This window comes from Larimichthys crocea, chromosome XIII, assembly GCF_000972845.2.
Source record: "Larimichthys crocea isolate SSNF chromosome XIII, L_crocea_2.0, whole genome shotgun sequence".
NCBI classification, from domain to species: domain Eukaryota; kingdom Metazoa; phylum Chordata; class Actinopteri; family Sciaenidae; genus Larimichthys; species Larimichthys crocea.
The window spans coordinates 38505849-38527392 of NC_040023.1; the positions used below are offsets into that span (position 1 = coordinate 38505849).

General features: G+C 41.2%; 1 protein-coding gene across 1 annotated transcript; it reads right to left on the reverse strand.

The window, feature by feature from the left end:
• Positions 1-893: 893 nt before the first annotated feature.
• cpne4b (copine IVb) lies at positions 894-21121 on the reverse strand. The gene is made up of 16 exons (XM_027286103.1): positions 20724-21121; positions 17070-17260; positions 14697-14876; positions 11692-11763; positions 11396-11470; positions 10825-10908; positions 10638-10727; positions 8904-9002; positions 8166-8252; positions 7145-7204; positions 6920-7053; positions 6638-6692; positions 6381-6432; positions 5685-5818; positions 5047-5283; positions 894-1842 (listed from the first exon to the last, which is right to left on the reverse strand). Exons 2-16 carry the CDS (start codon positions 17238-17240, stop codon positions 1711-1713), a joined length of 1662 nt encoding a protein of 553 aa, XP_027141904.1. The 5' UTR covers positions 17241-17260; positions 20724-21121; the 3' UTR covers positions 894-1710.
• Between the last annotated feature and the right edge of the window lie 423 nt (positions 21122-21544).

Consider the following 21544-nt stretch of genomic DNA (forward strand, 5'->3'; position numbering starts at 1 on the left):
ATAGAAGGGCCCAGACTGGACTCAAACCAAGAACCTTCTTGCTGTGCTAACCACTGCGCCACCATGCCATTATTACTGTGTGAAACAGAACCGAATACAATAGAATGTATGGTTTGATTTTCCTGATTTTAAGTGGCCCTAATCCTAATTTCCTAATTTTAAGTCTCTCTGACTTTATACAACTGATCCTTTCATTATTTTCTCAGTCTAACTCTTCTGACGTGGGTGCTGTCTGAAAGAGATCTTATGTGTTGAATACTGATCCAACCGTTTGAGACTGCGGCACATTTGGAGTGTACTCTCTGGGAGGCCCCACTCTAATTAACTCTAATTAACTGTATGGAGATTAGTGAAATAATTTCTTCTAGCATTTTAATGTTTGTCTGCTAGAAATGCAGAAAGGGTGAAAGCCAGATGCGGTGAATGAACGTGTCGATGTGTGCAAAGGAAGTGTGTGTGTGGCAGTTTGATTGTCGAGTGCTCGTTTATTCATCAACAAGGGAGGGCTGTCACAGAGACACACACTGATGCGGGATGTAACCTGCATCTGCAAATAGTCTGCATATTCACCGGTAAACAGAGATGGAAGCTCACAAGGCAGAGAAAAATAGATTAAATACAGGCTGCCTCTGCTCTGTCTTTGTTATTCTAGATCATACTTCCATATTGCATTTACGCACACAGAGCTGTGATTCCCAGTGTAATCCCCCTTACATTGGCCATAATCACTACATACCTAACCCCAATTATCATTTACCTAATACCAAAACTCCACACAAACCAGTTTCCCCTTTATGTATCAATATGAACATATTACAGGTATGTCCCCACATTATTAAGTACGCATACACACAAACATCAGATCACTCTAAAATGAGAAAACCAAAGTGTCTTTATTAATAATCAACATGCAGAATACAGGGGGGAAAAAACAGTTTCACTCACAGATGAGTGTCTACAACACACGCTCTTCTGTCCTCCCAAAACTCTTTACAATGTAAGAAGGTTATTAAGAAATTATTACAATTATTCTGTTGTTCATTTCCATTTAGCAAAATTTCCAACAAAATCTGTAGAAAAGAACCCAAAACACCCAAGACAACCCTGAATGTCACTTAAATGACAGAGATACTTTATTTTATAACTAGCAAGCGGCTACTGGAGATTAGGCTATTAGTGGGAGCTAAATTATGCATGCATTTATGCGGTACACTACTATTGCCATAAATAACATTTGCAATGCTAATTCTAAGCATTTCCAGCGATGGAATCACACGCTCTGGCTTTTCTACAGACACATCAGGCCTATGCACTTGCTAGTTATCTAAATAAGGTAGAAGTGTCATTTCTTTGGGTGGGCTATAGGTCTGAGAATGCATGCTGGTTCAGAAGACTGCTCTTATTTCTATAAATATCTTTCAGATATACAGTAGATAGTAATAATTTCCCATGTGATGCCATTGTGGCCAAGCATGCAATAGTCATCAATAGAGTAGTTCAAATTATTTCACCAGAACGAGCTAATTCTCTGAGCTAGACTACTCAATGTAGTATGTAGTATGATTATGTGTACATGTTTGTTTGTGTACGTATGTGTACTTGTGCTTTTGCATGTGTATATGTATTATACAGTACATAAAGAATATATATATTATATATATGTATATGTGTGTGCGTGTGTTCGAGTGTATTTTTGCATGTATTCCATTGTCAGGGACTGAAGGTTCTTGTGGTCTCGTAGTCCGACATACACTTGGGTTTGATGCCTTTAGCGTTGTAATAATCCACCACCTGGTTAGGAACTTCTGCCAAAACACTCTTAGCCAGTGCAGCTGGAGAGGCCTGGAGACACAGAGGAAGAGGAGAAGGAGGAGGAGGAGGAGATACATATTACCAGCCATGCATGATTATAGGATGCTAGAATTTACATTTGGGTCTGATGGTCTAGACCGGTGATGTGATCAGACAAGCTCATTTGAGAAACTCAAAAGGTCGCACCTTTTTGTCCTCTAGTACCATAGCTTGGTTTCTAATCATGAGCTCAAGGAGAAAGAAAATGCATCAATGCACAAAAGAACATTCGTTACACTATGCAAGGTATTGATGCAAGCAGTAGATTTTCTTTATAGATTTTGTTTTCCAAGCAGGAACTACTGCAACCAAAAAAATGTCAGTTTATGTTACTAACAAATTACTCAATTTTCTTGACATAGTAATTGGAGCTATTGTATCCAGGATGAATGTTATAAAACTCTCATCTCAGCTGAACGTTATTATTTACTGTTTATCCTCTAGATTTTAGCGCAAGCTAAAATGGGGATATGAGACGGGAGTCAGTGGGTGATTCAACAATTATTTTTGTCCTTCTGTGTCATTGACATGCTTCCTGTTTGTTTTTGTTGAAATAAAAACCGTTGATCATTAAAAAATGTTTCAAAGTCATGTCAAGAATGCTTTATCAGGTTTAAAATAAGGTGGATTTTTTTTAATTCATAAAAAGTGAAATGCTTTATTCTAATAAACAACTTGGGGAGTGAGGATGATGTTTGTTTTGAATGCAGAGTAAAAATAATATTCAAAAACACACATACACAAAAATATGCTAAAATTCTAGAAAGAAAACATCTGTCCGCACACATACATACACACGATTATGCCACACACACTTCCGAATCCTCAAAGTCAGAGAGTCTGTCGTACCCCGTCTCACATAATTCCCCGAGACAATGCATCATCAAAGTGCACCCACCCCAATCCTCTCATTTCCACCCTCCCTCCTTCCCTCTCCACTCCTATCTACCTGTTATCCCCCACTCCGCCTGTCACACAGCAGCTCCGTCCTGCTAATCCCCTCTGAAAAGAAACGACAGAGCAGAAAATCACCTCTCCACCTCTGTCACACACTCCCTCGCTCCCTTTTGTCTTTAGCTCCGGTCTCCTGTTGACCCCCTCCTCCGACACCACCAACACCACCACCGGGCGATGTCTCTTTCCCTCCACCTTCCTCTTCTGTTTCCTCCAGATGTATTCTTCACCTCTCCTCTCTGACTCTCTTTATGTACCTTTGGGTAAACTATATGTTTTCACACCATCCTCCTCTCTTTCTGTTTAGCTGGATGTAATTGGTTGATTTCTCAACCTGTCACAGACCCAACTCACCATAAAAGACCCAGCCAAACAGTCCCTGTCAAAGCCAAGAGAAATTAATGCCACCAGAGACACACGCACACACACACACACACGCACACGCACACACACGTACACACACACACACACACACCGCGAGCAGATAGCTGATGTGTTCTGACGAGCACACCAGGCATATTACGCCCACACAATCACACTCAATACCCCCTGAATACAGCACTGCTTGCCACCCACCCAACACACACACAATCACTGTTGAAGTAGAAAGTTTTAAATGCTGTTCCTCCGCCAGCCCCAGGTGGATATTTCTAATAACTTTTTAACCCTCTGGGGTCCTATCAGTTGCATTATCAAATGCAATTTGCAATTGTGGGTGATTGCTCAAACCCTAGAGAGTTAAGAACTAAAAAAAAAAAACACAAATATAACTATGAAGCAGTGAGTACTGAAATCTAAGTTTTGAAACTAGAATCTAATGCTTGGTCTGATTTTTAGTGTTTCCTTTAATCACACACTTCGTCTAAATCAGGGTTCATTTAGGGAGCCAACATTTAACATTTTGTTTATTATAGTTGTAGTGAGAGGTGACACTTATTTGTGTTTATGTAACAAAAATCTGTCATGGTCAAAAAGTGCCAAGGCTAGAGCAGTGCTTGAATTCACAGGGTTATTTTTTTTTTTTGCATTTAAAGCGATCCAATGTGGCTTAATGATGGCATGAGACTGCTTCGTAAACTTCCACACTGGTATAGTGCCAGCCAAATGTTTGTAAATGTCAGGGTGCCAACCTGCGCTGCTCTAATATGAAATCATAAGTAGAGATACATGTGCAGACTGTCTAACTCACAAATTGGCATCAGTGTGGCATTCACCAGTCCTGAGTTGAGCTCAGTCAGGTTTTCATCCAGACTGTGGAGGCACTGGCACTCGAGTTTGTATGTGGGTGCAGTTTTCTTGGCGGATTTCTGCCTTTTTAATATAAAGTTGCATATGTGTTGCTATGTAATACTGTTTTGTATATTGTAGTTTCATATATATTGTTTTTATTTAGTGTGCAATGGACCTTCTCTATGAGGTGCCTTAATAAAGTTATATTATCATCGTTATTATTATCCCATGTAACAACAGCAAGGGGCAATTAGGATAACAGAAAGTGTTGACATGTATTGTTACAAAAGCATAAGGAGAGAAGAGTCATAAAGTCTGCAGACTAACCCAGTAATTACATATCAGTAACATAAACCAGCATAAGCTACTGGTCATACCAGACAGAGAAAGGCTGATTTGTTGTCTGTGAGACTTCATTTCACCACACGCTGTACCAAATGAGCCCAAGGAGCTGCTGTTTGTATGCTTGTCTTCATTTCATGGCATTGATTTTTCTAAAAGGTTATGACATATTTACTGAGATTTACATTAACCTTGTGTTATGTGCAGTAGATTTGTGCAAACCTTTTTGTTAATTATGAAAGTGAGATCTACAGAGCAGTATACTACTGCTCTATATGAGAATTTGTAGAAAAGTGAAAATAGCATTGATTTATATCAGCATAGAATCTCAGGTGTTACACCTGAGATGTTGTGGCCCAGTTGTGAAATTTCATATTCCCTTCAACGTTGTTACCCAGTTGGAGTTTGGTATACAGTATACTTATTCTGGCTGTGAAGAAGCAGCAACACAAGGTACAAAGCAAGCTGAAAACTGCACCTAGTGCAAAAATCTGACCTGCTGCATTCTTATACAGTGCCTCATTTGTATGTGTCTTCATGCTGACTCACTTCCCTGGAGAATTAGTCACATTTTCTGCTTGGAATGCATTTATGAACACTCTATGATCTTTCCACAAACTGAAGACCTTTATCCCTCGCCCTTTACCCTTCCCTCTAACCACAACCCACGTGTTTGAAGTCCTTGAAGGGGACAAACTGGACGATGTCGCGGAGGACGGGTTCACCCTTCGGTGAACGCAGGATCCCGTCGTCCCCGTCCAATATCTGCATGTCCGTGAAGTCTGCGTTGCCCACGCCGACGATAATGACAGACATGGGCAGGTGGGAGGCATGTACGATGGCTTCCCGTGTGTCCGCCATGTCTGTGATGACACCGTCTGTCAGGATCAGCAGGATGAAGTATTCCTGGTGGGATGGGGAGAAATTTTTGAGTGAAGGATGTGGGGAAATAGGAATATATTGTTCGATGAATTTTAGGTTTTAAAAGTGGCTTCTTGTCAAGGGCTAATTTGAATAAAACTCATTCTAATCCGCTGGAGAGAAGCAAGAGGCATTAAGGCAGAGAGGAATTTGTGCTAGAAAATTTATGACTGGAATTAAATTAATATCAATCACTTTCCCTCTTGCTTTTCAATTCATCTCTTTCTGCTCTTCTTTATCCCATCTTTTACCTCCTGACATCTCACTTTTTGTCTTTTCATTGTTATTTGTCTTCCTCTTGTCTCCTTGTGTGTCATTGCAAACACCAACAGTCACAACAACAGGAACAAAGTGGCCCAGACAGACATTCTCATTCTCTCTCTCACCATGGCCTCTTTGGTGTGCATCTCCTCGGAGGCGGACGAAGCCACTTTCTGGATGATTGGGGCGATGTTGGTGGGCCCGTACAGCTGGATCTTGGGGAGGCAGTTCTGGTAAGCCTCCACCACGCCTTGGATCCCTGCAACACATTCACACAGCATCGTTTGCTGCTTGTTTATTTATCTTCCTGTCTGGATGTTGCACTGCACTGACCTCGCTAAGTCAAAGTTCTTGTACTTGCAAACATACCTGCTAAAATAAAAGACTCTGCACAAGTGATTACTCCAAGGTGACTAGACATTTTTCATTCCCATATAGTCCACACAAACACAATGTGACGCACACATGCACGGCAGGAATGCAGCTATGTGGGGAGAAGAGCGCAGAAGCCCATTTCACACATACAGATTAGTGTTGTTTTTCTCTGTATCTTAGAGCCTAAAATACTTTGTGCAGCACAGTGACAAATCTCCCAGCTGCATGTGTGCGTGTGTGTTTAAGTGTGTGTGCATGCCTGTGTGTATTTGTATGTGTGAAGAGAAGAAACAGAGGGTGGGGACTGATATAGAGGGAGAACTATGGGACTGACAGCAAGAGAGAGATGAGAGGTGTGCAGTGGTGATACTGGAGGACTGTTTTGGTCCTGTGATGTATGAATGTGAGAGTTTCTGGGAAGCAAGAAGTCAAGTGTGTTTGCTCACCGGCACATTCGGGATTATCCTCGTCGAAATTCACAGCGAAATCATGGGAGACCTTTGTGTGGGGCAGAGAACACAAAGCCTTTTACCGCACCAAAAAAAACTAACCAAACCAAACAACATGGTCATTCCAATTTATAGATTGACAGATTGTATGCTACTTTCATGTGGCTCGAAAGCAAGCCGTGCCTCCCAAAGAGACCTGAAATATAAAGTAGCCAAAACTGCAAACACACACGCACACATCCCAAATGTCTTACCTTGAAGTCAGGTGGAATCAGTGCTCCAAAACCAAACGCAGGGAACATTTTATCGCTGGAGAGACACGTGATTCGTTGAAAAAAGATACAAAGAGAAGGACAAATTATCGACAAAAGCTTTGAAATTTATGTGACTTTCTTCACGATAAACACTCTCTTCATGCAGACTTTCAGCACAGTATTTGGTCCTCTAGTGTGTGTGTGTGTGTGTGTGTGTGTGTTTGTGTGTGTGTGTGTATCTGTCATCCTTATCTAAACAATGATTGATGGAGTGAGTTTTACCTGTCATAGTCTTGGCAGATCTCCCCTACAGCCACCAACGCTTTGAGGTACTCATTGGGCTGGTATGGGTGGATGTAATGGAGAGAGCAGCTGTTTCTGGGGTCCCCATTGGACGCTGTGAAGTCTATTGCCACCTGGGACAGAAACAAATACGCTCACACAGCATGAGTGGGCAATAACATGCTGCAGGAAATATTGAGGAGATTATATGTGACAAAAACTCACCGTGAACTGAATTTGGCAGCCTCCCATGATGTAATCCAGGAAGGAATACATTTTGATGATCTGTCAGGGGAAATGTTGAAGTTGAAGATCAGATATGATAAAAGCTGAATGAGGTGGATGTAGCTCTGCAGTGCAGTGGTGCAGTAGTGATGCTCAACAGTAGTTAATACAAAATTAGCTCTGTAAATTTAATGTCTTTGTTATTGACTGCAGTTCGAAAAAAGGCAGGCAATTTGAAGATGGCAGCTTGAGCTCTGGAAAATATGAGATGGGCATTTGTTCATTCAATGAAACAACTAATCAACTACACAATTAATTGACATTGATTAAAAAATGACATAGTGCAGTGGAACGAACAATGAATTTATTAGGTCCTGCCCTGGTTTTGCACTATTCCCTAAATTGACAGATGGGGACAGTAAGGCCGTATTCAGACCAAATCGGACATTGCAGCGAATCGCCAAAGGGTTGTGCGGCAGTGGGGTTGTGTTTATTTGTGCTGAACATAACCACTAAGGAAACTTATTTTATTGATTAACCGGCTTTTGTGATACCAGGCCTCCATCACTCTCATTCACTGTCTATGTCTCTCAACCAGTGCTCTCTCTCAGTCTGATCATCCGATTGGCCGCCACAGTGTAACGCCAAGTTGCATTTTTCCAAAGCAGTGCACTACCCCCTCTCAAACTAGGAAATATCTTCATTTTCGCCACAGTGCAGGATTTGGCCTAAAACCAGTCTAATATGCCAATAAAGGCAGGGAAGAAGAGAACTGTTAGCAGGCAAATGTGCATGTTACCAGTGCAGGATTCAAATTATCTTATAAATGTTATATAAAAGGGCAGTATGCATATCATTTGACTGAAAAGAAATACACAATCTTGGTCAGAAACACAGAATAGAAGCATAACTTTTGACTGTTTATAAGAAAATAATATATATATATATAATAATAATGACAACTTGTAAGACTCAAACACAGAGGGACTGCAGGAAGTAGAAGGATATTATATTACTTCACCTTACAGTGGTTGAGAATGACAGTACCAGAGTTTCTGTAATTCTTCTTCTTCATCTGGTATTTAGGGTTGATGCACTCCCATTGAATCTGGGCAAACACACACACACAGATTTATTTTAATGTTGGTGTTGGTGTTTGTGGTGTGTGTACAGAAGAAGGGTAATTACATGTAGATAACATTTGGGGTCAAAACAGAACAACCACACATTTACTTAGAAAAGCACAGAGAGGTTTAAGAACCCAAAGAGCAGAACAGAGAAGCTGTTATTGTCACACCAGGAGAAACACAGCCCGGTGCCTCCCTCACATAAATTACCAACAAGCCCATTAGAACCCCACGAAGAGGAGAGGACATGGATATGTTTCATCTCCAAAGATAAGATTTATATTTCATGTTACCAGATGCATAATTGTGGAGATTCTTCCAGCAAAAGGTCCCTTTACCTTTTTTGTCATACACAATATTTTAATCATTCTACTTTAATGGGATATTGAAGATATATTTTACATATTTGTATTTAGTTTTAGTTAACTGTAGACTTGTTCAATTGTAATCATTCCATGTGCGAGTTGGTTGGTAACCGCTCCTGTCATCACAGAGCCTAACAGATTATCGACAGATGGTAATCATTTTAAACTGGCAAAGATGAAATTATCAAGGTGTTGTGTATCTAAATACATTTACAGTGAGTGTGCGTGCGCAGTCCTTGCTCTTTTCATCCATTTGTGGGCGCTTACCTGTTTGCCCTCCTGCTCCGCTCTCACCTCCTTATAGGTGGTCTGAAACTCCCCAATAAAGTCGTGTTTTCCATTAGAGTCCCAGTCCCAAACTGTGCACTGGAACAGACACAAAGAGACACACATTCGTTCAGTTAGAAGCGCAGCTGCAACACTGTCACCTAAACGCACACACAAGTGCACGCAGGGAAATGCCATGCTGAATGATTGATAAGGCGGTGTTAGTGGGGGGGCAATGGAGCGGTGAAATATTAATCTGAGGGTGCTGGGAGGGATGTAGCTTAAGAGACAGTTTTATGTGTGTGTGTGTGTACGCGTGTGTGTTTAGGCGTAATAGTTTGTTTCTCTCAAAGGAGCTAGTAGACAAGAAAAATGGCTTCAATCACCAGTGAAAAGTGTGGGTCAGTGGGGCCAGGGCTTTGCACATCATAAAGAAACAATCCCATTTCAAATGGTGACAAAAGGCACCAATTTCTTGACTGTCCTGCAGAATCTATACAATCAATAATATCCATACATACACAGAAAATGCTTCAACCTCGCACAAAAGGTTTAATGGCTATGAATGAGTAATTTTGCCATTGAGATTTGTGACCTTCTTGTCCGAGGTCACTCCAACAACTAGCCATCAAAACCAATCCAGCAACGCTTGATTAAAAACAACGACCGGCAGTAATCCCCTTATTTCCTGTCTCCCACTTAAGCTGCCAAGTGCCTGCACCTGAAGTCTTTTTACGTATGTGCGTGTGTGATCATTCGCGGATCGTTTGTGGGGGGGTTTTTTACAGTTATTTTCACATGTGAGGGGTGCGAGCGTTCGCTTTTGCAGCCTCGCTTCCACTTCAAGTCGCTGAGAGCTGTGCGAGAGAGTAATGAAAACACGAGGAACCTCTGTTCCATTCACTGAATACTAACTGTGGGACAGAGAGCGAGAGAGAGAGAGAGAAAGGCCAACGGTGGGATGGAAAGAAAAGTAGAGAGGTTGGGAACGAGATAAGGGAAAAATACAAAGGGGGGAGACAGACGGACTCTGCAGAAGAGGGTTATGCATTTATGCATTGGTCAGTTAAGAGCCTTGTGAAAAGGAAGCACTGGTCTGAATAGAAATCTCTGCCCTGCCATTTCTCACTATAGCGCTGATGCTTCAAACAGGTAGCCCTGGAAACCATAGCCGATGGCGTGCGTGTGTGTTTGTGTGAGTGTGCAAGCCCTTTCTCCTGCTGTCAGGAGCCATGCAGAGTTAAGACGCCTTTGAATATTTAATGAACACGCTCATGTTTATTCATGGGAAAAAGAATAACTGTTTGGAGCAACCACTTTCACACATACGCGCACACTCAGATCTATTCTGTCAAGTAAAGGTGAGAGTTTAGGGCGACCACTGAGCTCTTTCACACCCGTCCGGCTCTTTCGATAACACAGTGGCAAAGCAAAAAGCAGCACATGCCTGGAGAAGAAAATGGAAGCATATACGTGTGTGTGGGCATGTGGCACTGTGGTTTCTACAAGTTTTACAAATCTCTTCATTTGTATGCTGCACAAAAATACACCTTGCAAAGAAAACACCTACAGACTCTAAAGGTGCTGTTTGTCTTTTCACTCCAAATGTACATTTTGTGTCCCTGTGGATATCGACGGGAGCCGTGGCCAAGGATTTGACATGTTCACATCAGATAAAATGATGGTGTGATTATTACGATCTGCAAAAAAAAAAAGTTACAGTTGCAGACTAACCTTTAGCTCCCGGTCATGGTCACCACTGCAGAGTGTGTTCAAGGAGACTTTGAAGGATTTCCAAACTGGGCTCAGGTTGTTCATGACCGTCTACAATGTACAGTCCACAAAACATCACAATTTCCGTTAAACACAGGTCTTAAATGTTAAATAACACATCTTTATGTGCGTTTGTGCATGTAATTACCTCAGTTCTGTGCACAAGCGACTCGGTCCCATCATCATTTATTCTAAATATCTCCAGGAAGGGGTCTGACTTGCTGAAGAAATCCTTTGGAGGGAAAACACGCATGTAAGGCATTGCCTCAGAAGTGCCTTTGATCACCATAAATCATTCATAAATCAACAGAATCATTACTTCACCCCATTTTTCTCCCTTTCTTCCTTGTTTCTTGCACCCCATCCCTTTCCTGTCTTCTCCAATTTATCCGTCCCTCCCCTGCTTTCTTCCACCTTTCCCCTAAGGCACAACTTGTTTGGATTAGTCATCCATGGCTGTGTGTACGTGCGGAGGCTGAAAATTAATATAGTTATCTATGTGTGTGGTGAGGTGGGTAAGATAGGAGAGGTTTATGGCGGGGAGGGGACACTGCCCACCTATCTTGGCAGGCCTCCTCTAATGCCACAGTCTACTTCTGTGTATTGTGTGTGAGTTGCCTCCAGCAACAAACTTATATCTCTGAATATTAATTCCTTTTATATCTAAGACAAAACCAAGTCTTTTTTTTTTTTTTAAGCGCACACACATACACACAAACCTTGTCGTCTAGCTTTCGAGCGCTGAAGGAGAGTTCAACGTAATCGTCATTACCAGACAACTCCTCTGCTGTCACCTATCAAGGGGTGAGGAAAAAAAGGGAAGGTGAGGAGACAGACAGGGAGGTAGAAGAAGGAGGTGAGAGAAAATGAGATGGAAATGAGGAACACAACAGATTGAATAGGAAACATCATCAAATTAATTATGTTCAGAGTGTCTGAGTTCAAGGAGTGTGTGTGTGTGTGTGTGTGTGTGAGAGAGAGAGAGAGACTGTGATGGGCTTAAACAGTGTCATACCGTTATAGAAGACTTTCCAGCAGTATTTCCCTGTTTGAGTAGAGCTTTGGTCAGTTTCCTCTGAGAGACGATCTGGAACAAACAGAAACAGAGACTCCACAAAGTCAGCTCACATCTTTCAGTGTTTCCCCCTCAGAGAGACATCTCGCCCCTGGTACTGTCAAACACTGCCTATTTACACATTCAGTAGACATAAAACAGCACGGTGAGGTCACCTTTCTCACTACCTGTCAAATGTAATTGTCCCTGTTGTTGTAACACTGGTTTGATCTGCCAGCTCCTTGTCTCTTTTCACCTACTACTTTTTTGAGGTTGGCCAGGTGCTGTGAGATCCGTTTGGCGTCAGTCTTAGGACATATGCATCAAAACAATGAGCTAAAACTAGACGGCAGCTGCAAACAGCTGCAGAAGCGTTGGTGGTTCCAGTAGAATCCACCCTAGAAATACTTTCAAATGACGAGGAGTCATTTGATTCAGTGTTATTATTTAACAAGCAAAAGTGATTCGCAGATGTTTTACATTTGACGGCTAATTACTGGAGTGTCTACAGACAGACTTATTCTGAGGGGGGAAGAAGCAGATCGGTGGCTGAAAGCTTGTATATTAGTGATTCTTGAAGCTGTTCAGTTTTTATGTAAAAATATATTTTAAAAAGCCTTTTTTTTATATATTATATAATAATATTATATATATTATATAATAATGAATATTATAATGAATATATTACATTTTATATGAATATTACAACATTATTTAAATATGCAGTTATTCATTTATGGCCACTTGGGGGCAGCAGAAGAAAGCTTGTAAACATGACGCTGACATATTACTTTGGCTAACTTGTTAGCAAAAACGTGCCTATACACATCCAGCAGATACAACACAAATGTTAAACCAATATTCTCTTTTTTAGCTCTGTTTTTGGTCTCCACCAACTCCTAAGCACAATATATGGCTCTTTAGCTGCTAAATGCTAAAATACTGTATGTTCACCACCAACTAATCAAAACAATAAACTTAATGACCCAATAAAGCTCTATAGAGAACGGGATGATTCCCTGCGGCTCTATCACATTCAGTGATCTATTTGGCCAAATATATATATATTGATTAGAGCCACTTCAAGGACAGCTTGTCTTATATAATTGCTTTCATGCTGTCTGTGACGATATTGCTGACACAATGCATCTGTGACATGCCTCCCCTCTGGCTACATTTCTCAGTGATGACACCAGTATCTATGAGGGGTCTACCACTGTACACCAAGCAGCAACCTCCGTGGCTGTGGAGTGAAGCCAGTGGGGAAGTGGAAAAAACTGCAGTGCCTCGAACGGCCACTTGAGGTTTGCTACGGAACGAGTCAATTTCCATAAGCCACCATGTTAAAATGCCCAACTTCAGAGCAGAAATAAACAGCCTGGTACAAAAACACTTTTAGTCTAAGTAACTAATTTTCTTTCTTTTCATTAAAACTGTACAGAGGAAACCCTAAGCCTTAAATTATATTTTGGCTTAAGGTTATGCATAATTAAAATCATTGGCCGCTTTGATTCACAGGGTGGCTAAGGTGTTTAAGCAACCAGACTTCATTCAACCTGCCTCAGCTCTACCAGAAGGACTGCCAAGATGGTGGGGACCAGAGCCATCGCACTCAGAGCTAAACAATGGCCATGTTTTATGCAGCCTATGCTGTACATGCACAAAAAAAAAGATTTAAAATGAACACAGGAATACAACAAATGGCAACATTCACACTTTCAAGACGACTTTTCTTTGAAGTTCTGAAGTTCTTATAGGCCTCTGGGGGTTTCATGCTGCTTATATAATGGTGTCTTTTTCTTAACAATGCTCTGGATAGGCTGCAGCATTCAGAATGTTGTTGTTTACACTCAGACAAAATGTTGGCAGCTTGTTATCCCATTCCAATGAACCTCCCTGGCTCTCGCCTTCCAAATCCTCTTCTTCAATGTCACTTATCTCAGTTCTCTAACTATAGTAAATCCCCCAGCTTTACATCGCTGATAGCGTCTCCGACAATGAGAAGTGAAAATAAGCACGACCTTTGTCTTCTCCGCTTTCTTTCTATTCTACTCCTATTCAGTGTGACTTATATGGTAATTTCCTCAAATCAACTTACTTGATTTGCTAGTCAGTACTACTGCAGTTACAATTTTCCTTTAAATGCTCTTAGATTGGCTTATGGAGCACATAAATAAAGCAAATCTTTAAATATTGATTACAGCTACATCATTAAAAGAGGCAACAACACCATTAAGAAAGAAACAAGGCCACACGTGTTCGCATATGTACATGTAAATGCATAGTTTAACATAGTTCAATGCGCCCTCTGGGCTTTACGTGACTAAAGACTCAAGGACAATTAAAGCTCAATGTAAATGCAGATAGTGACAGTTGCTGACCTCAGGTTAAAAGATCACATTAGCATTCCATGCACGGTTAAAGTTGACCTCTTTCACCCTAATTAAAGTGCACATTACCTGATACGTATGTTTAATATCCCAACAACCTCGATGCACTTAACAGAGAGTGATATACCCTTTCTGTAGTTCTTACACTCAAAGTATGCAAGCTGTACTCATGCATGCATGTTCTACACTGGTAAACACAACACCCACTGTATAAGATATACTGGTTAAATGCAATTTTCTACAAGTGCACTGATGCACGTGACTGCACTCCTGTTGTGCATTCACCTGTATAAGCGTGCTCCCATCATGCACACTTTCTGGCTTTTATGGTGAATTCACTCTAACATGTGTACAGATGTGCAGCAAACTTCAGGACCACTTAGCTTGTACTGTGACCAACCGAATACATTATTTCATATTTAGTTAGACGCCTTGACTTTTAGGAGATGTCTGTTTTATTGAACAGTATATAGTGGAGGCAGGCAGTAATAGCATAGACTGTAACATAAAACAGTGTTTACAAATGGTACCAATCTGGATGTTTTATATATGCTTCCCATTTGGCCAAGCACTGACCTGTCCTAAGGTGCACTCCATTGCTCCCAGGAAGTCAGCGTCACGGAGGCCGTTGTTGCCAGAGCTGATGTCATGAAGTTCAAAGCGGAGCCTCTGGACCTCCTCAAAGTAGTAGTCCACCAGGAAGATCTTGGAGAAGACCGGGCTGCTACTGCTACGAATCACCTCTGTGCGATCCACCTGCAAAACACACATATGCGCACCCACAAACCCGCTGAGTTTGGCCTCTGCATAACGCCATAGGATCACGTAAATGATTCCATTATTCATTTACGCATGAGTCAGTGTGTTTAATTGTTTTCTCATTTTTTTATGTCCAATTAAACATAGCTGATGAATTTGTATGTTTTTTAATTTATAATGTCATTTGTTCCTTGACACATCAATTTATTGGCTATCTTATGGACCAATGGTTAAATCTAATAATAACAAACAACTAAACCTTATATAATTCTTGTGTTATATGGACTAAATAAAAATCTATATTTTACATAATTTTGTATATAAGGGTCTGGCTATGTCAAAGTAGTTTTTTTATAAAACCGTGTCAACAGTTTCACTTTGAAATGAGGATTTGATGAAGAAGAATCATTTATGGATTTATTTATATCCAACACAGTGCAATACAAAGCATTGATTGTAAACCACAGCAGACTTTTCAACACTGCAGCAATTACCACAGATTGCCATTATCACGTTGTTTATACTTAGCCACTTGAAAATTGGGAATATGGATTTTTCTTGATGGCTAAAATCACACGAGCTGTTTGACAACACAGAGAAGTCCTATAGTTGCAATATTGATCTCGCATAACTGCCTGAGACAGAAAGGAACAGAACGGCGAACAAAAGTCTGTCTCAGAGCTGCGACAAAACCTATCCAACACTAGCAGCAGCGACTGGTGCCTTTTATTGTTGATAACCCTTTGACACACACACACACACAACACAAAAGTAAAAGTGAACAGTACACCAGCTAACCAGCCTCAGCAAACACACACAAACAGATTTGGCCTTTTTCTGACATGGAAAAGAACACACACACACACACACACACACACACACACACACACACACACACACACACACACACACACACAAGCTGCCAAACGACAGAGTAATGCAGCATTTCTCACTGAACACTTGATCCTGAGAGTCTGTGTGTATGTGTGTGTGTGAGTGTGAGTGTGTGTGAGTGTAGACCTTGTGCCTGCGTCAGATTGTGTAAATGAGCACGGGTGTGTGAATCCATGCAAACGTCTGTTAGAGCGAGTCACTGTGGCCCTGTTTGTGTGAAGATGTGCATGCATGCGTAGGTGTGTGTATCTACATATTTAAAAGGAAGACTAGGCACTCAGCATATGTCTGTCTTTGCCAGATTTAAGGGAGAGAGAGAGAGAAAGATGGATGAAATTCCTCTAGATTGATCTTTTCCCCCACGCTGTGTTCTTACACAGCTCAGCTGATGCATGCGCCTCTGCAACCGATGAGACTTCAATGTGAATAAGAGGTCTCTTAAAGCAGAAGATTCCATCTGAAGTCCTTGAAAGAGCAGGATGGGTACTTACGTACTAGCATATCTCTTCCATTTTCTCCACCTTTCTATTATAGGACAATTTATTATGTACAAAGAGTCCATGCCACTGATTCCAGGTAAAAAAGAAATTCTGTTCTTTTATTATTTCTAATATCTAAAAGTGATTGGGGCTGACAACTTGTTTTGGAGGGCTGAGATGAGTGGAGAAACAAAAAACAAGCACAGTTTCCATGTCAAGGTGAAAAAACATTTCAATAAATAAAATACAAACTCTACACCAAAACACTAAACTTATGATTTCTGTTTCCTTCTGCGATAATTATCATCCATAATTTATAAGAAGCAAACACAACCTGCAATTTAGCAATCACAGCTCTGTATGATAGTGTAGCTCCTTGATTGCATACAGTCATTTAGTCAAACATGAATCCGGTGACGTGCCTGGATAATTTCAAGCATCATCTACACAAAAAAAATCATAAAGAATCATCTGCAACAGACGTTGAAGAGTAGATGAGGATGCTTATTACAAGTGTGACTAATAGGGTTATCGACAAATAGTGATTTTATAGTAAAATAATATAGTTATAGTAATATAGTAAATATAAATAGCAACAATTAAGCCACCTTGGAGACTGTTCTTGTCACTAAAAGTGACAGTGAAGATTGGATCAACTTTGCAGTATAGTAGCAGCAAAAAACCCTACAGACCAGATAAACGGCAATTATATTAGGGGGAGTAAATGGACTCCCACTGCAAAGACAAAAAGTAGTTTAAATTGCATCCCCTGCTCCCATTCCCCATTTAAACCCTTCATCCCAGACCATTACTGTACCTCAAACCACTGCCCGTGCGACTGCATCTTCAGCACCACGCAAGGGTCGGGTTTAGAGAGAGCGTCACGGTCCGAGATCCCCCGGCAGGCCACTCTCAGCTCCACTTTGGTCAGGCATGGAGAGCTGATGAAGCCCAGCGTGGCCTCTGCAGACTCATAGATGTTACTCATGCTGAACACACAATCACACACTGAAAGGAGAAGGAGAGAGAGAATACAAGATAGGGTTAGTTACAGATCTATCTACAGATAGATAGATAGATAGATAGATAGATAGATAGATAGATAGATAGTAATAAATCTCATGCACTGCAGTACATTTGAACTGTTGTTTGCTTTAACTTGAGCAGATGCAGTGGCCCTGACTAAGCAGACAGCACTCAAACTGTTCAAGGTCAGGACTCTGAAGTCACTAAATATCACACAAGGCCCCCAAATACACACAAATACACACAAATACACACATACTGTATAAACACACACTTTTACAAATGACCACACAGACACATATTCATATATATATATATATATATATACATATAATGCATACAGATAAACACAAACAAATACAAGTACACACACATGAATACATACACACACATACACACACATGCAGTGCGCACTGCTGAGTAACCAGAACAAATCGGCAGGTTTCTCCTCAGGTTTCCACAGAGTGTATAGTGTTCACAGTCTCCAAATAGAATACTGTCAAGCATCAAGAATCAGTGTGACACAGACAATTTTCCTGTGATAATGTCAAATGAACTGTTTATCATTACAAAAAAAAAAGAAATCGTTTCTGCAGTGACACATCATCGCAATAAAGGCTAGAAATATCAGCTGCTACTCATTTGTTCAAGGTGAGACCTCTTGTTTTTCCGACACAGACTGACATCTTGTATTTTCTTTCACGCATTAAACTATATAGCACGTTCATTTCAATTTAGTGTCTGTCGGAAAAACATCTCACAGGAGCAATGATGGTCAGCATTACGTACGCATGGCAATAGTATTTAACGTGTTCCAAAGGATAACTGCCTTGATCTTAAAGGCCCTACACATCCTTCAGCCACCCACACAGGTGTTTTTCAATTATTCTGCTTAATTAGAGCTCTGTTCTGTGGGCGAGTGTGAACTCAGCTTGATAGACATCCTCCTTTAGTATTGCTGCACCTGTTTGTGTGAAATAACATATACCTTTATAGTTCTTAATGGTACATGTACTTTTGGGACTAATTCACAGTATAGATCACCCACCTCCAACCAGATCAGACGTGTAATTATCCAGATGTCCAGACGTAGTGTGAGTAGTTAGCTTAGCACATAAATCTGCTTCAGCACCTTTAAAGTTGAGCAAAATGTTTGAGTGAGTCCAGCCGTTCCCCCTGTTTCCAGTCTTTATGCTAAGCTTACTGGCTACCTCCTGTCTGTAGCTGCATATTTAATGAAAAGATATGACAGTGGTGGGCTATCGATCCTCTCATCGAAAAATAACCATTATAGCAGCAGACATCAAATCAATAATACTTTAATACCCTCTCAACAAGGCCACAATTTCTAAAGCAGAATCTATCTGACACTTAGTTAAACCAATCTATAAATGTATTACTATTACAATGTAAACCCTGCATTGCATGTATAATTCATCTTCAGATGCATGGATCCATTGTCCGAGTCCATTATGCACACGACGAACTGGCTGAAACCTTGGGTAGCCTCAAGTCCAATTAGTCCAAACTAAAGAATAGCCGCAGGTCTGATGTGCTAGATGGTACAAACTGAATATTAATGCTGTGGTCTAGTAGTATCATCCTTAGGGAGCGAAGCTCTTGGAAGTGGGTCTGACTCTGACCTGAATGTCTCTCTCTCTCCCTCTCTTTCCCCCTATCTTCCATAATTCATGTTCTGTGTGTGTGTTGGCTGGTGGTGATTATTTTTAGCTAAGCACGCTGAATTGCCCGTACACAGAAAAACGGACATAGACAGAGCCACGGGGCAGGTGTGTGTAACATACAGCAGACCTGTGTGTAGGTGGCTTGCAGTTAGTTGTATTTCCATATGTGCCCACATGCATGGTGGTACATTTCTACGTTTGTGTGTGTGTGTGTGTGTGTGTGTGTGTGTGTGTGTGTGTGTGTGTGTGTGTGTGTGTGTGGGAAGCAGCAGATGCCTGTCTGTTCTGGTTGACAGAATGTGACACTGATAGTGACGGAGGATGTGGAAGATTTCCACAGCTACTGTACAAGAGCTCATCAGCTGTCACATGTGTTGCGCACTGCCAGAGGTGACAATGAATTTTCATTTTCACTTTGACACAGGATCTTGCAAAAGCTTCTTGGGGGAAAACAGTTCCAAATAGTGGTTTTGCCAAGGCTAACAACTGTTTTATTTTGATATTCATGTACTGTAATAGAAGTCAGATGCATCAGTGAGGATCGTTTAAGGGTTTGAACATTCAATTTCACTGTTTTACTGTAGGAAAGATGTGAACATTTCTGAACGAGGTGCTGAACACTTTGCATCAAGGTGGTTTCTGTGCTCTGAAATTTGTGCGTAAATCAAAATAACATCCGAATGAAATACAGGATAGTGATTGATTGATTGCTAAGCCAAGATCTCTTAAAATCATTCCAAGGCTCCTCGCTGTCAGCTCTTACTCTCAACACTGTGACAATCAATCATTGCAGAGCATGATTGCCATGACCCTTGACTGTGCGTGTGTGTGTAAACGTGTATATGTGTGTGTGACCATTCACCTTCACATGTAGATGTGTGCAAAGTGACTGTGACAGATGTGACACTAATGCTTCAGCCACAAGGTCCACGACGCTCAAGTACGTTGTAATTGCTCGTAACATCAGCATCAAGCCAGAGTAAACGCCTTAACTAAAGAACTATGTTGACAAGTTACATGTGACATGCAACCATATATAGAATATAAATCACGGCAGGTGACATCAGTATGCTCAGCTCAGAGAGTGGACGACATAAAAGGCGGCTGGGTCTGAGAGAAGACAGAGAGGAGTATCAGAAGTGAAGCAGTCTGGTGTTACGAAGTCTGCGTGTTATTAGAGCTGACAGAGAGAGAGAGAGAGAACCGGCGAGAGTGAGAGAGGCAGAGGTTGTGAGAGGGGGGATTAGAGCGATGGAGTGACAGAAAAAACTGGAGAAAGGCAGGCAAGTGAGTGAATTAAGCAGAGGGGAGAGAGGAAAAGAGAAATGAAGCGGATCTTCCCCTCTGACAGGGCTTATCTTGTCTTATAGGACTCCAGCAGAATAAAATGAAAGCAGAGGCTTTCTAAGAGTATTTACAGTATTTTCCCAAAAGAAGAAATCTCTCAAGTCACTCTCTTTGGGATAATATGGTATTGCCTGACAGTAAAAAATTTACAGTTTATGGTATATTTTATTCTACAGAATAATAATGAACCCACACAGTCACACAAGCTGCTAAACAACAAATATGAAGCATATTTTCTTACAGCTGTATAAGGCTATAAAACATCTGCTGTCATCATTTACAGTATGTCTTTCACTTACAGCACAATACAGAAAAATGCCCCAGTGCACATGTTTTGGAATAAAGCTTTCATGCACCTGGTTAAAACATGCACCATCCGGACTGCTGCCATCTCCTGCAGAGAGAAAACTCACCTCAACGACCTGGAGAAAAGATCCGAGCGGAGCCGAGCAACTTCACCGCCGTTTACTTGACAATCATGGATACCTCACCGTCTCCGGACCCATCTCCCACTCCTCACTCTCTTTGTCTATATGTTTCCCTCAAACCCCAACACTGCAGAGCAAAAACGGTTTGGCGCTGACAACCTAACAGAGCTGGCTTTTTCTGATACCCACAGGGCGAGCACGGTGAGGATGCGCTCCGTGCGCTTGGGTTTACTCTGGGTGAAAGATGGGGAGGAGGAGGAGGAGGAGGAGAGGGAGGACGGTGCGCCACTTAACTAGAGTTTATAATCCGGTGGCTCCATCGGGGGCCGCAGAGAGCGCACCATACCCTGGGACCAGCGACCTCTGAGCACGGTGCATCAGCGCCATCTCGTGGTTTTTACAGTCAGATGACTTTTTTTTTTTTTTTTTTTTTTTAAATTGATTTTCTGGTTCTCAGTTTTGATTGGCTGCGATGCGCTTCAGCGGTTTCATAATAAGAGATGACCGCACACCTGAGACCACTTGGGAGTTAATTTAAAGTTCACGCTGTTCGACAGATTCATCGGTTCAGGTTCATTTAAATATATGCAGCGATGTCACCTGCTGGAATAAAAGAAAATAATAGGTCCTATCTATCTCTAGGCGCTCTTGGGTCTCTAATTTATTTTTCCATGTTTATAAAATATTTGGTTGGTTTTAATATTTCGCTTAATGTTTTTGTGTTCCCTTTTACAGTTTAAGGTTGTACTGTCTTGTTTTTAGCTTTCACTTGAAATAACATGAACCAGTATGACGGGTTCTATACA